Here is a 16,151-nt window from a genome sequence, read left to right on the forward strand (position 1 = left end):
GACAATTGGCAATATGTATTTTGATTAATATTTATTGCACAACATTTTCTTGCCTTGTAAACTCCACAAACTGCAACTGCAAAAACAAAAAAAATGCTACAATGTTGGCGAACTTAAGACAAGAGCAAGAGTCACAGGCGTATCACTTGAAGTTTCCAGTTTGTGTATGTGGACAATATTTATGCGCATCTCTTCCAATTCTGAATGCCCTACCCAGATACTGCATTTATTCTTTTAAAGAAAACATAACATCAAAATAACACTAATAGAATCACAAGTAGATCACTTCTTCACAACACAAAAGGTGATAGAAACTATAATAAATTGCTACTGTTTATCTGTACCCATAGAAGGGGAAAACAATACAAAACTTCTTGCACATCAAATGATCTATCGACAGAGGAATAGGTGAAAATCAGAAACACTCATAAAATGACTAAAAAAAAATCAGATCCCAACATATGTACTTGAATCCAATAACTTTCCTGTTTGTGAAAACTAATTTTGTCTTCATGTAAATATTATCTAACATTTTAACTGAAAATTCCAGCCTTCATTTTTAAAGGGCCGTTGCATGGCTGCTAAACTAAACCTCAGGCCCTTGAATAACTTCTGTTACCAGTATAATCTTCTTCAGAATTGTGAAAATTTTGCGGAGTTTACACAAAAAGCTTGTGCAATACCAAAAGTTTGTGAGTTCACATTCAGAGGTTGTAGTTCCCGAAATGGCAGTTGATCGCTGTGGTATGCCAAGAAAATTAAAATACATTTTCAAGGAAGCCACTCGTTTAAAGACAACACATCTTATGCCAAACACTCTGTCCTCCAAGCTCCTTCCAATGGGGGAATCCACAAAATTATGCGTTGTAAGATTCATAAATAAGTCACAACAGACGCAGTCCCCTTTTTGCACTTTCGCCAGGCTACATAATCACAGGTCATCACCAAATACGTAGATGTTTTCTCACAGAACACGCCCAAACAGGAACACATCCTTTTAGAATGACGCCGCTAACACTTCAGTCTGTGCTAATCAGCAGGTCTCCTGTAACGGACACACTGTTTGAACCCCCTTCCTCTCCACACCTTCCTCCCTCATCCTCCTCCTCCTCTTCTTCATCCTGGTCATCGTTGAACTGGCCCGAAGTGTCGTAGGTGAAGGTGCCGCGCGTGAGATCAACCTCGATGGGGAAAACCACAGCTCCTGCCATCACTTCGTCACAGTCTGTGTGGTACTTGGACATGGCTGACACAAACTTCTGCAGTTGGAACACTATGTCTTGTACTGCAATAGAAAATGGACCGTTGATCATACTAAAGGACAACTGAGAGAAACAAGAAGGGCAAAGCCCATACGACTCACATGCTTTACACATTTTTCCTACCAAAATCCATGTGACCTTGACCCAAGGTCAAGGTCATCCAAGGTCATGCAACACAAAGCTGTTAATTCAAGACATAGGAAGTACAATGGTGCTTATTGGCTCTTTCTACCATGAGATATGGTCACTTTTAGTGGTTCACTACCTTATTTTGGTCACATTTCATAAGGGTCAAAGTGACCTTGACCTTGATCATATGTGACCAAATGTGTCTCATGATGAAAGCATAACATGTGCCCCACATAATTTTTAAGTTTGAAACAGTTATCTTCCATAGTTCAGGGTCAAGGTCACTTCAAAATATGTATACAATCCAACTTTGAAGAGCTCCTGTGACCTTGACCTTGAAGCAAGGTAAACCAAACTGGTATCAAAAGATGGGGCTTACTTTGCCCTATATATCATATATAGGTGAGGTATTGAATCTCAAAAACTTCAGAGAAAATGGGGAAAAATGTGAAAAATAGCTGTTTTTTAGGCAACATTTATGCCCCCTGCGACCTTGACCTTGAAGCAAGGTCAAGATGCTATGTATGTCTTTTGGGGCCTTGTCATCATACACCATCTTGCCAAATTTGGTACTGATAGACTGAATAGTGTCCAAGAAATATCCAACGTTAAAGTTTTCCGGACGGACGGACGGACGGACGACTCGGGTGAGTACATACTCACTTTTGCTTCGCATGTGAGTCAAAAAGGAACTGAAACTGGAAAAGGGAAAACTGAGCCAATATAAGACCTAATTCAGTGCAAGTGCAAATATTCTGTATTCTGTTGTGGTTGCAGGTGTGTGTGTGTGCCTGTACCTATACATAAAATTGGGCCAAAGGAGAAAAACAAAACCACACACCTGGACAGATGCGGTCACCAGACCTGTTTACCCTAAACCCGAGGCAAGAGTACTTTCCCAAAAAGTTGAGTGTATTTTTCAAAAAGTTGGTGTACTTTGCAAGCAAAGACATATGGGCTAGGGAAAATGTACGCGTGGGTGCAAACGTGTTTGTGTAAGAATAGCATGTCTTGTGAACACCTTCAGAATTTCACTCCTTCCAATACAACAGGGATAAAACAATGTTATTTACCTGTCAGTTTATAGCATTATAACCAGTGTCTTCCAAACAGATTGATAATGAAAAGATGAAGTTCGTGAAATAACATCTGCGGTTGACAGTGGCAAGTTCATTTTTACAATCATCTCAGAAAACATTGCTTCAGCACGGACTACAGCCTTTTCTTCTGGCAGGATTTGCTTTGCGGGAATGAACTTCATAATTCCTAGGCAGCTTTCAGCGGATTTCATTGCAGCAACCTTGTCCAGGTGAGATTTGGAACTGCAGTGTCGTTCGATGTCATATTTCCCAGCATGGCCAACGGAAAAATCTGATTTACAATACTTGCAGTGTGCATGACTTTTTCCCATAGTAGACTCCACAATTCCTGGCTCTTTCTTATATTTCTCCAAGAAAATCTGCTGCTTCTGCTGTTTAGATTTGGTACAGTCATCCGAAACTGGCACATTTTTCCGCTTCATTTTGCCACGATTGTCCAGACGATCGCACGTGCCAACAACTGAACAAGGTTTCCACAGCTGAAGACTTGCTGTCATGGTTATCTCCCTTCGACCGAAACCGGTATCAGTTGTACCATCCCGTAATCAGCACACCAACACCGGAAAACGTATTCTAGACTTTTTCTTAGGCGTATTTTGTGTGTGTGTCGCGTATTTGCGTACCGATAATAATTTGGCGTACAAAATACGCCCAAATCGTACTGGTAAACAGGTCTGGGTCACACACAGACTGGGTGGCCGAGTGGTAACGCACTTGCGCTCGGAAGCGAGAGGTTGCGAGTTCGACCCTGGCGTTCGCAATTTTCTCCCCCCTTTCCTAACCTAGGTGGTGAGTTCAAGTGCTAGTCTTTCGGATGAGACGAAAAACCGAGGTCCCTTCGTGTACACTACATTGGGGTGTGCACGTTAAAGATCCCACGATTGACAAAAGGGTCTTTCCTGGCAAAATTGTATAGGCATAGATAAAAAATGTCCACCAAAATACCCATGTGACTTGGAATAATAGGCCGTGAAAAGTAGGATATGCACCGAAATGGCTGCGATCTGCTCGTCGATGTGAGTGCATGATGTATTGTGTAAAAAATTCCAACTCACACGGCATAAATAGATCCCTGCGCCTTGAGTCCGAGTCTAGAGATACGCGCGCGATATAAGACTTCATATAGCATGCACGCACACAGGTACACACACACCAACAAGAGGTATGTCTACTCAGCATACAAGTGTATCTCACCATGTTTTTGGTCCAGGAGCTCCATCTTAACCAGAACGTCGGATCGCATCTTTGCGAATCTTGTTCTTGCATCCTGTCTACAGCGAAGCACCAACCTGCACAAAGAAAGTTAAGGATATCCTTACAGAGTGTTTGTACCACAAATGTTAGCAAAAACAGGACATGTGCCATTTTTGGTCTCATTTCTTGCCCAAAACAGCATCAAAACGCTTCTTTTGTGGCTTCTGAGAATTACTCCTACACCATTCAGAATGCCATGGCATCACCGCTAGATCGGATAGATGAACAAAACTCACTGATTTGAATAGAAAATTGATTCTTTTCAGTGACAAACAAAACCTGTTCAGATTCAGCTGTTCTGATTTTGTTGTTGAATGTAATGAGCAAAACTTGTGCACATTTGATTTCCGGGAGTTCACTCCACTGTATAGACTCTACCTTACACAAAATCATGCTGTTTGCTGAATGTAGTAGGGGAATATATGTCATTTTTGTCCTATAACTAATTTTAGAACAGGGTCCCCACTGGTTTTTAGAAACAAAATTCCATGACTTTTCCATGACTTTCCATGAGCCTCAATAACATTTTCCATGACTAGATCCACAGGTCGCCATTTCCGAACACGCAAACTGTTTACGTCTTGTCACTGCCAGTTTTGACACTGGCTTGCTTTGCACTGAATTTGAGTCAGTTTCTACGCAGTGTCTCTTCGACAAGCAAGTCAAGCATTTGCTACGCAGTCAGATTATCGGTAATGTTTGCTGGTCCTGTCATTTCACTAAACTGGACCAGCCACTGTTTGTATCCATCTGCACTTTCGTAAATTCCGTTTCGTAACCGTCACTGTGACTTGACGAACTGTCATTTTTTTCACCGCGATACACAGTTCATTGCGAAGATCTTCCTCGGTAATTCATTCCAATTTCGCATACTTTTTGTTGTCAAGAAACAACTCGAAAGAAAGTTTCAAACTCATCATCCTCCATCTTGCTTGTCGAAGCGCTAAAGTACTTTATCGATGCAAAAACAAAAGCAGAAAACTTCGACGAAACCGACTCAAATGCAGCGCAGACGACACGACGAGATAACGGAAGGAAGTGAGCCTCGCTTTGGCTCAAGTGCCGTTAAAAATACCGTTATTCTCGTATGCAAATACGAACGAGAAGTTGGTCATACGAACAAGCCTTGAGCTGGCAACGCAAATCGCTACTGGCTGGCAAAGGGGGGGGGGAATGGCTGGGCAACAAAAATCGCCGCTGGCGTGCTAAAGGTTAATTTTGTTTTCTTTCTTATTTTTTTGTTAAATTCCATGACTTTCCATGACTTGAATTGAAATTCCATGACTTTCCAGGCCTGGAAAATTAAAAATCAAATTCCATGACTTTCCAGGTTTTCCATGACCTGTACGAACCCTGTTAGTATAAACAGTACCCCAACAAAGATCTGCGCTCAAACACAGGCCTAGGTGGGAATTTTTTAATGATGGGTAGTACAGGGGGAGAGAGGTGTGTGTACCTGTATTCATAGTTGCCGGTCTCCACACGGTAGAGAGGCTCTTGCAGTGCTGCGTAGCTGTACTCCTCATCATCCAGCTCTTTCACTTTCAGGCAGTACGACTGAAACATACGCACACACACACAGTCCTCAGTCACTGCTGGAGCCAAGACAGAGCAACTCAGCATCGCTTAAATGTCACAGAACTGAGCATCGCTGAGATGCTACAAAAATTAAAACAATTACACACCATGCTGGAAAATAAAATTAAATATCCAAACCTCACAATTTGTAAACATTTTTTAAATTCTGATATTCATTTACTCAGTAGATTAAAGTTCTACACAATGACTATGCCACCTTCAGTGACAGCACTGCAAAAAAACCAAATTATCTCCCTTCCCTCATGCCATTAGCACCATCCTCTCTTGGGTCTGTCAATCTACTACTGGCAACTTTGAATCTGAACTGGCTGGTCACAGACAAAATGAGGATGGAGTTTTTCCTTTTTCTTTTGGCAATCTCCACATTAGGTCCAATGTGAGGTTTATAAATCTGAAAATGTTCAGTCTCCTTTCAGTGTGAAACGTCACTTACACGGGACTATTTGAGAGAAAGCCTTTTTCCCTTACGAAAATGTTTGTTTGTTTGTTTGTTTATTTGTTGCTTAACGTCCAGCCGACTACGCAGAGCCATATCAGGACGAGGAAGGGGGGGATGAAGGGGGCCACTTGTCAAGCGATTCCTGTTTACAAATGCACTAACCCATTACTTGTGTCCCAGCAGGCTTTAGTAAAACTAAATTAATACCTACTGGAAGATTACCAGTTTCCAGTATGTTAAAATAGGCTTAACCTATCTACTGCTGGACTTACATCAGAACACTAACAGATTAAACTATACATGAATCGCGAGACAAGCGGCAAGAGAAGAGATTTTTGGAAAAAATACAGGTGAATGAGCAAGAAGGCAGAAAAAGGAAAAGAATTCATGAAGAAAAAGAGAGCATGACAGGAAAGAGGAACCAAAAATCTACCTAACAGCAAACTAGAAAGCTCCTGCGGTTCCAAAAACAGGAGGGGCCTTTAATTTCATAACCGCAGTGCCCCACTGCGGGATACGAAAATGTTACAATGTGCCAATTTTTGTGAGTTTTAATCTCTCCCTCCCTCTCACTGTTTCCATTTGCCCCAAGTGTCTGCCACGCTTCAAACTCTGTTCCTCCTGGAACAATAAATCTCAATACTCAAAAAAATAATGTCAAGTATGCCACTTATATCAGAGCGTGCATGCGCACATAGCCACACACACAATGTATCCATCCCAGAACCTTTAACAAACATTGCCTCTCTGAGACAGTCAGTCTGCCTGTCACAAAAGTAACAACAACATCAACAGTGATAGCAAAAACAACAATGCTGCTCACCAGATACTCAAACTTTGCGTCCAGGTATTTCTTGATGGTCAGGCGAGTGTCCGGCACTGCCTTGTGGAGAAACGTGTTTAGGTCAGAAATCATGGGCTTGAGTGTCTTCAGCATGCGGATGGCAAACTTTTCCATGCTTCGATGAGCTTCCCCAAACACTGTGAATGCTTCACTGGCCGCGGGCTGTGGCTCTCGAACACCGATTGCTGCAAACACCTCTCCAAAGTCTGCACAGCAGAATACCGAATGAAGATGTTTACTGAGCAAGTTGAAAGCGAGATAACAAAACTGCCAGGCGGGAAAAGTCTCACTTTAAGCATGGACAAAAAGGTAGGCAGAGCTTTTGCAAGATAACAAAATTATCAGGCCGGGAAAGGTCTGACTTTAAGCATGGAAAAAATGTTAGGCAGAGCTTATGCAAGTCAAATGCTCAATGAGTCATGACACTTCCCCTCTGCACACACTCACATGCATGTAAAAATGATCCCCACAATCACTTCATCATTGCTATATCAAGAACATGGCCACTAATATTCCTTGATCAGGCATGCAATCATGAAATTATAAAAACTTCACAAAAAACATGCCTCCTGGAGAAAAAATAATCAATATTTTGCAAAATCATCGAACCTGGTGAATTCTGGGGATCACAAGAATAATCTCTAAAGCTTTCAAAATGTCAGCAAACTGAATTGGTGGTAAATTCTCATGCCTGTTTTATCTTAATTTATATCAAGTCACACATCTCTCTCACTCGGTATTCATCGCTTTATTTACTGCTTCCAGAACTAAACATAATCAGCATACTTTTGTGAGACTGAGACAGTTCGAAAACAGCCTTGAGCAGCTTCTTTGTGTGGGCGATCAAACCGTTGTACATCTCTGCCGTCTTCTCCATCTCTTCCAGCTTCTTCAGAAGTCCATCTGCAAGCACGTTATTACACTCGAGTCAATCACTTCAAATTGGAAACAGTCAAACCATATACCATTAATTATCAACTAGGGCACATAGAATCAAAAATGTTCAGAACAGAATTACATTATTTGTCAATCATAGCACAGGGATGAATACATATTGTCCAGTGTCTACTTGATAGGAGTTTTTGTTTGTAAATCAAAGCAATACAAAACAATCAAAACCATAATCCAGAATTAATGAAAACATTACCTCTCTGAACACAACCACACAGTCAACAAACTGCAAATAACACGTTCTCTCCTTTCATCCTAATCCAATATATGCATACATCCCATAAACAACCATGCTGTCTTATGCACATATCCCCTACTTTTTACTTAAACGTCCATGCTTCAGACCTGTTTACCCCCATAAGTGTTTTGGAGTAATGCTCAGCCCCAAAAATAGTAATCCTGGCACAAAAATAGTAATCATCCAAAATTCGTCGCCAATTACAACGCACATGACAATTGTGTCTGCCAAATGCAATCATGCACATATACCCATCATTCACAAACAAAACACATCAGTCAGTTTTTGTAGTCATCATAATTTCAAAGAAGATCACATCAAAAGCACATGCATCACTGATTCTTTTTCTTTTGCTGGTAGTAGGCCTTTTTCAGTGTGTCAAGCGCTTCTCTACTGTACTTGCGCTTGCCGAATGAGTGAGAGCGAGACTTCACCACTAGAATAAGGCTCTCCAGCGTCTCTTCAGACAGACATGATCTCTGGTCAGTGCTGTGCTTTTTCACCCCATTTTGCCATTGAAAAAAAAACAATGCCAAACATGTGAATTGATTAAAAAAATAAAAAATATATATTTTTTTTTTTTTAACATTTTTTTTATTTACGAAAATCGTAGTCTTGACACGGATAGCGGAATGGCGTATTTTTTGCAGAAAATCGTAATAAATTACGCCAAAATCGTAAGGGTAAACAGGTCTGATGCTTCCCCTCCTTATGCACACCCACATCAAAATAAACACCACTCACTTTTTACATCAAAATCCACACCTCCTTATACACACCCCTTACTTTTTACATAAACATCCACGCCTCCTTATGTACACCCCTTACTTTTTACATCAACTTCCATACCTCCTTATGTACATATCCCTCACTGTTTCAATCAACATCCAGAACTTCTTATTCCCATATCCCTCACTGTTTCAATCAACATCCAGAACTTCTTATTCACATATCCCTCACTGTTTCAATCAACATCCAGAACTTCTTATTCCCATATCCCTCACTGTTTCAATCAACATCCAGAACTTCTTATTCACATATCCCTCACTGTTTCCATCAACTTCCAGAACTTCTTATTCACATATCCCTCACTGTTTCAATCAACATCCAGAACTTCTTATTCACATATCCCTTTCTTTTTCCATAAACATCCAAGCCTCCTAACGCCGCATTCCTTACTTTTTCGATCAACATTCACACATCCTTATTGGCATCCTACATAAACATCCGTGCCTTGTAGTACAAAGAGAAGAGCGTACTGACCGTTGCAGAGAATTGCACGACTGAGCCCCAGGGCGTCTGCTGTGTTGGAGTTCATGTTTTCCACCACCTTGTGCTTCACCTTCTTCAGCACTGCAACCACACACACTGAACACTGAAGTTACAGGCCTACAACACGCTTTGCACTCACAGATGAAGCAAATCATACTGGCTTATATACCTACTCTGACCACATTTTGTTGTTTTCATCTCTAAGGCCCAGGTCTTCGGTCACTTTCTTGATCCGACACATTGTTCTGACATGTAGGAGGTCTTCTGAATGAATTTTTGGTTGTTATAGTAAGGCTATTTGGATCAATATATTATACTTTCAATAATGTGTTGGACTATCCTGGAGTCAGGATAGAAAGACATGACAGGAAACATAATGACCAACTGTCCACCATTATTATATTAAGATTGATTGTGAGGCACTTAGAACTATCTTAGGATATGCGCCCTATAAATACACTTATTATTATCATAACAACTTTTGACTGGTTCATTGAGCGGTCATTACAGACAGGTTTACTGACTTGCTTACTGCCAGTTATGCCGGTTGGCATGTAGGGCAGCAACAGACAGGTTTGACTGTACATATTATGCTTGCCTCTTCATCACGATTACAAAAAATATTGCAGTAGAAATTTCAAAGAAAATCAGCATAGTGTTTAAAATTGAAACTGACACTGAAAATACCACATAGTTTTACTTTTAGACGCTCAATACAAATCGTTTTAAAAAGCAAAGAAAGTGACACTTACCTATATCTAACGTTTTTCCTTGCTTGGGGTCAGCATGCAGCTTGTTGAAGTTGATGGTCACCTCATTCTGCATCAAGACACAGTCAGACTGCTGAACATATATTACCAAGAGATTCATACTTTGCTAACACTCACACACACACATTACTTAATGAAACAAACAACCACATCAACGGTTGAAACATAACACTATCCTCCCATACCTACCAGTACCACACAAACAAAATGCATATTATTTGTTTAGTTTGCTTTAAACTGCTTCTTTATGACAAAATCAATTCCACCACCTCAAAAACAGTAACAATAACACAGATATAACAGAAACAATGGACAGAAAAAAAATACTAGCACAGAAACCTTTATTTCATCTAGTTGCTATCCACCCTAGGAAAAAAAATAAAAAAATAAAAAAAGCAAACGTTCAAAGAAAACACAACCAAACATGACTACAGTGGAACCTCCCTGATCAGACCACCTAAAATGAGAAAAACAGGTCTTCAAAGGGAGAGGTCTTAAAACAGAGGATCAATTACAGACAGTACAAACATTACATTTTAAAAGCAAATAAAGGGGCAAGGATGTAGCTCAGTCGGTAGCGCGCTGGATTTGTATCCAGTTGGCCGCTGTCAGCGTGAGTTCGTCCCCACGTTCGGCGAGAGATTTATTTCTCAGAGTCAACTTTGTGTGCAGACTCTCCTCGGTGTCCGAACACCCCCGTGTGTACACGCAAGCACAAGACCAAGTGCGCACGAAAAAGATCCTGTAATCCATGTCAGAGTTCGGTGGGTTATAGAAACACGAAAATACCCAGCATGCTTCCTCCGAAAACAGCGTATGGCTGCCTAAATGGCGGGGTAAAAAACGGTCATACACATAAAATTCCACTCGTGCAAAAAACACGAGTGTACGTGGGAGTTTCAGCCCACGAACGCAGAAGAAGAAGAAGAAAAGCAAATAAAGAAGTCTTAAATTGGGGAGGGTTCCACTACATGCAGATTGCAGAGAAACAAATAAAGAAAATCTGAACAAATGAGGCAGAGTGCTATTTAGAAATCTGATAATCTCTCACTTAGGCAATTTTAATTTAATTTTAAATGTGTCAAGCGCAAAGAGCATAACTGTAAAGTTATGATGTTGCGCTATATAAATGCTCATTTATTATTATTATTATTATTACTTAGTCTCTTACGCATGTCGTATGCATTTAGAGTGCTTTCTTCCCTTTGTTTATCAGAGAAAACACAAGTGAACTCACCTTGACAGACTGTATGAGGCGTGCCACCTCCACCTTGGTCCTCCCCTTGACCGACTGACCGTTGACACCCACGATCTCATCCCCTGCTGCCAGCTGACCTTCTTTAGCTGCTGGCGTGTTGTCAAAGACTTGCACCACATAGAGACAGGGGCAGAGCGGGGCGCCTCCCCCTATGCTGATGCCGATCAGGTTCTGGGTGTCTTTTTTTAGGGTGACGGCACCAGAGGTCACCGTCATGCCCCTATGGAAAAAGAGAGAAGTGGGATAAAGTCAAAACCAGTAAGAGACTTGTGACTTATGAAAGCAGGAGACCGTTCTAACCTAAAGATTTTTTCTCTCTGAACATAACAAGAAACACACATACAATTCATGTCCACTTTCTTTACCACTTCAATCAATCCTGCAAAAATCCAGTTCGATTTACCAAAAAGATAAATGTCACAGACTCACGCAAAGACAAGAGTAATGAGACATACACATGTCTCTCTCTGTGCCCTACCTCTATCTCTCTCTAACACACACACGCAGCAATATGATCAATTAAAGTACACGCGCAGCAATATGATCAATTAAAGTACACGCGCAGCAATATGATCAATTAAAGCGCAGCAATATGATCAATTAAAGTACACGCGCAGCAATATGATCAATTAAAGTACACGCGCAGCAATATGATCAATTAAAGTCAGAACATCACCACCAAAATCAGGCTTCTAAGTTCTAACAAGAAGAGCAAACGCTCGATCGAGTCACTTTCGCAGTTCTGAATATTATATGAGGCATCAGATGGACAGGAAGAAATTGCTATTCACAACACAATGCATACCTGTGACCTTGAAAAAGGTCAAAGGTCACCAAAGCAGACGTCAAAGTGTAGAGGTCACTGGGAGTCACGTTCACATAAAATTTGAGCCCGGTCACTTTTATAGTTTCCGAGAAAAGCCCAACGTTAAGTTGTGTGTTGCCGAACAGAAAAGGCTAGTTATCTCCCTTGTTTTTCTGATAACGTTCGTAAAAGGCTACAGATGTAAATACTTTGATGTAAAGAATAATCCTACAAAGTTTCAATCACATCCGATGAACTTTGTCAAAGATATAAAATGTCTAATTTTTCCTTTGACGCTGACCTGTGACCTTGAAAAAGGTCAAAGGTCAACGAAACCATCGTTAAAGTGTAGAGGTCATTGGAGGTCACGACTAAACAAAATATGAGCCCGATCGCTTTGATAGTTTCCGAGAAAAGTCCAACGTTAAGGTGGTGTCTACGGCCGGCCGGCCGGCCGGACAGACTAACACTGACCGATTACATAGAGTCACATTTTCTCAAGTGACTCAAAAACCCTGAACAAGATCAATCAAGAAACGAGAAAGAAAAGCAGAATTAATGATAATTTAAGCATCACACAGTCACTACAATTCAGAATCTATCAGTATGAAAAAGTACACCTGCAACCATTCCATTTCCAATGCACATTTGCACCAATACGGAGTCTCTGCATTCAGATAGAATTAAAACAACGTCATCCACAGTCATTGAATCAAAAGATATTACCTGCTTCCTTCAATTCACCGCTCTTCATTAATTAAAAAACAAACAAACTACCAATCTACCAAGACGCATTACAAATACAACCCAAAAAAGTGTTTTGATTCTTCAGTTTACAGTAAATTAACTGATACTGCCTGTATGTACATGATGTAGACAAACGGAGGAAGTTAAAATGACATTGAATGTAGAAGGTCAAAAGCTTTTTTTTAGACAATCAAAGGAAATGTCACCTTAAAGAATCTACAGTGCTGCAGCAACCCAAAAGGCATTTAGCTTCACAAACTAAATTTCATGACAAGATGACTTCAAACAGAGATGAGCAAGACAAAATATATGAAAAAAGACCAGCAAAATAAAAAACACAGACAGAATGGCAAAATGACTAATGCATAGAGAGACGAGCGAAATGAAGAATGCCAACAGAGACTGGTCACTGATTAAAGCAAGACCAAAAGATGCTAAATACGAACATACCATTTATCCTCAAAATATCTTGCAACTTGATTCATTGTAAACCTTCTCACAGACTTCTCTACAGTACTTCATCTACAAAATAAATCATCTCAACGTGTAGTACATTCCACATACACAGCCGTACTAATTACAATTTAAGCCGCTGCCTGAACAAGTCATGGTGTTCGGAGACAGATGTGCATAAATTAATTATATTAATTTTTCTACACACAGTCTACATTTTACATGGTATTCGGCTCTACTTCTACCATGTGAACCAGTGATTTGTTCTTATGTACATCAGATACTAAAGTATTTCTGCTTTATGAAAAACTATATTTCAAAAACAAAACTAGAGATTTGAATTTTGACCACTTTTCCCCCTTTCTGTCACCAGTACTGAAGAACAACTCATATGTATACAAGCAAGAACAAACACACACAGTGTTTACACAGGATCAATGGCAGAATTGTGATCCCAAATCAATGCAATGGGTGTACGCCATCTGGACTGACCAACATGATGCACAGTACCGTGGCAATATTCTTCTTAATTAAAATCTCTTTATTCTCATTAGGAGCTCAGAGTCTTCTCAGTATCATTAACAGTCCTTACACAGTGTACAATCAGTTTCAACCTAATAACACATCCATCAACAAAACTTAATAATTCAATACATGCAATTTTGTATTTTTTTCTTCAGTTAATTTTGTAACTGACATGTCAATTTCTACGGGTAGCTACCACGAGAGCATCTCGTTACTCCCCCGGCTTGTTACTAACCCTAACCCTAAGGGGGAGTAACGAGCCGGGGGAGTAACGAGCTGATCCGCTACCACTGAGGTTTTTGGACCTGTGTCCAAGTGGAGGGATGCTTTTATTCCATGTCAAAGATCCCTTTTTTTTTTTTTTTTTTTTGCTTAACGCCCAGCCGACCACAAAGGGCCATATCAGGGCGGTGCTGCTTTGACATATAACGTGCGCCACACACAAGACAGAAGTCGCAGCACAGGCTTCATGTCTCACCCAGTCATATTATTCTGACACCGGACCAACCAGTCCTAGCACTAACCCCATAATGCCAGACGCCAGGCGGAGCAGCCACTAGATTGGAAAATTTTTAATTAAATTTTCATTTGATTAATATACTTACCCGAATCACATGATTAGCATTGACTTACTTGGAGATGCTAGGTCCTGATAAAAGCTTACCCGTCTAAGTCTAAGGGAAGCAACCTCAACTAAAAAAGTGACAGCACCATGGTACTTGCCACCTACGGTTGCCTCCCATTAGTAGGTGAACTACGTCACTATTGGTGCCTGGTCACATGATACACAGATCAATCGACTTATAGAATACTAAGAAACTATAAAGCGGGGCAGGCGGGAGGGAATTACCCATGTGATTCGGGTAAGTATATTAATCAAATGAAAATTTAATTAAAAATTTTCCATTAAATTACATATTCTTACTCCGAATCACATGATTAGCAGATAACTCCAACAAGGTGGTGGGTAAGATCAAAAAAGTTCAAACTCACTCTTAAGTTCTGGAGAGACATCCTTCAGCTACCCCCAAGGCAGTAATGGACCGAGGCCCATCCTGACAGGAGGCAGCAAAGTCTCCCTACGAAAACTGATAAAGACAAAAGCCGAGCGCCAGTAAGCTGTGCGCAGGGCATCATCCAACCTCCTAGACCGTAAAACGGCCAGGAGGCCCAGGCCCTGGAAAATGAGCTCGGGCCGCGCATAGGGGAAAGATAGCAGATAGCTACGCCAAGGCGGAGGGAAAGAAAACCCCTTGCCATAGACTGGCCCACTGCCAAAAGTCAGGAAAGGACCCGGTGAGACAGAAAACATCTGACTCACTCTAACACCCTTGCCAGGAACTGGCCCACTGCCAAGTGACAGAAAGAGGACCGAGAACCATCCTGATTGACAGCCGCAATGTCTCTCAGGCAAAAAATGCGAAAGACAACCTCAGAGAGCCGGTAAGCTGTGCCCAGCACTTCTTCCAATCTCCTGAACCGTAAAAAACAGTCCGGAAAGGAACCAAGCCTTGAATAAGCCCGATCCGAGTAGAGGGAAAGACAAGCTGACCCCCCCCCCCCTTTCTATTGGAAGGAAATGCTAACAGCCTGGAAATGCTCCATGAGTAAGAGTCCGACTCAATGAGAAAAACTCAAAAGGAAACGGTCACCGGTCGTCCTCTACCGGTCCCTGCGAAAGCAGAGAGAGAGGTAAAAAGAGGAAGCAGCGACCTAAGATAGTGCGTAAGCACCGGAAAGCGAAAGCCGCCGTAGCCAAAGCTTGATGTGACCGGCGACCCTAAACGAAATGACAAAAAGTCAGTGTTCGCAGAGCAGTCTGCTTGTAGGTAATTGAATGAAACTCAAAAACCTAAACCAGAAAACAAGCTGGGAAGAAAAACGGAAAAACCGTAAAGCCAACCAGCGTCCGTAATAGTTGCAAGTGGTAGAAGGAAGCCGTAACAGGCAACCCAAACCACCGGAAGTCGCCCCGACTCGCCTCATGCCAGGATGAGGGAGAAGAGGGAGACACAAAAACTAGGTACACGGAGACCGTAGTCGCCCGTGCCAGTCAAGAGACTATTACCCGGGCTAAGACTGAGAGCCGTAAAGCCCGTAGACAGGCCATAAAAGATGCTGGACTAAAGGCCCGCACCCAGAAAACCGGAGCATTAACTAGACCTCTGCCGAAAGGAGAGGGTTAGCCAATAAAGCTGAGAAAGTGATAGGCCACAAGAAAGGCTCCTCACCATGCATTGCCAAAGCCAATGCAAACTCAGGAAAATCTGAATGCAACTTCCGAGGCCAACTCAAGTAAACCTTAAGTTTGGACGAAACACTCAAGCAAGCCCGATCGCCAAAGAAAGACAGAGTCCAATTCGGCGAAAGACCCACCAGGGCCGAGTCCATAAAAACAAACAACAGCCACCACCGCCAACGGGAGGAATGGCTGTTGCGCCAGCATAGGCTAAAAAACCCGGATGCCCTAAGGCCAGCTGTTGTTCCAATACAGACTACAACGCC

General features: G+C 41.5%; 1 protein-coding gene across 5 annotated transcripts in view; it reads right to left on the bottom strand.

The window, feature by feature from the left end:
- Positions 1 to 14: 14 nt before the first annotated feature.
- LOC138959431 (PRKCA-binding protein-like) overlaps positions 15 to 16,151 on the bottom strand; it is a 28,388-nt gene continuing 12,251 nt past the window's right edge. For 2 of the 5 annotated variants that reach the window (XM_070330921.1, XM_070330917.1), the window contains 8 exons: positions 11,096 to 11,336; positions 9,841 to 9,931; positions 9,080 to 9,169; positions 7,414 to 7,530; positions 6,607 to 6,833; positions 5,202 to 5,302; positions 3,686 to 3,780; positions 15 to 1,285 (listed from right to left, as the gene is read on the bottom strand). In XM_070330921.1, the coding sequence (XP_070187022.1) occupies positions 1,020 to 1,285; positions 3,686 to 3,780; positions 5,202 to 5,302; positions 6,607 to 6,833; positions 7,414 to 7,530; positions 9,080 to 9,169; positions 9,841 to 9,931; positions 11,096 to 11,336 (1,228 nt within the window). In that variant the 3' untranslated portion in view covers positions 15 to 1,019. Of the gene's footprint in view, positions 1,286 to 3,685; positions 3,781 to 5,201; positions 5,303 to 6,606; positions 6,834 to 7,413; positions 7,531 to 9,079; positions 9,170 to 9,840; positions 9,932 to 11,095; positions 11,337 to 13,118; positions 13,256 to 16,151 lie in introns of those variants that run through there. The other 3 variants (XM_070330920.1, XM_070330918.1, XM_070330919.1) reach the window with 3 other exon arrangements.

This window comes from Littorina saxatilis, linkage group LG2 (genome assembly GCF_037325665.1).
Source record: "Littorina saxatilis isolate snail1 linkage group LG2, US_GU_Lsax_2.0, whole genome shotgun sequence".
Taxonomy (NCBI): Eukaryota; Metazoa; Mollusca; class Gastropoda; order Littorinimorpha; family Littorinidae; genus Littorina; species Littorina saxatilis.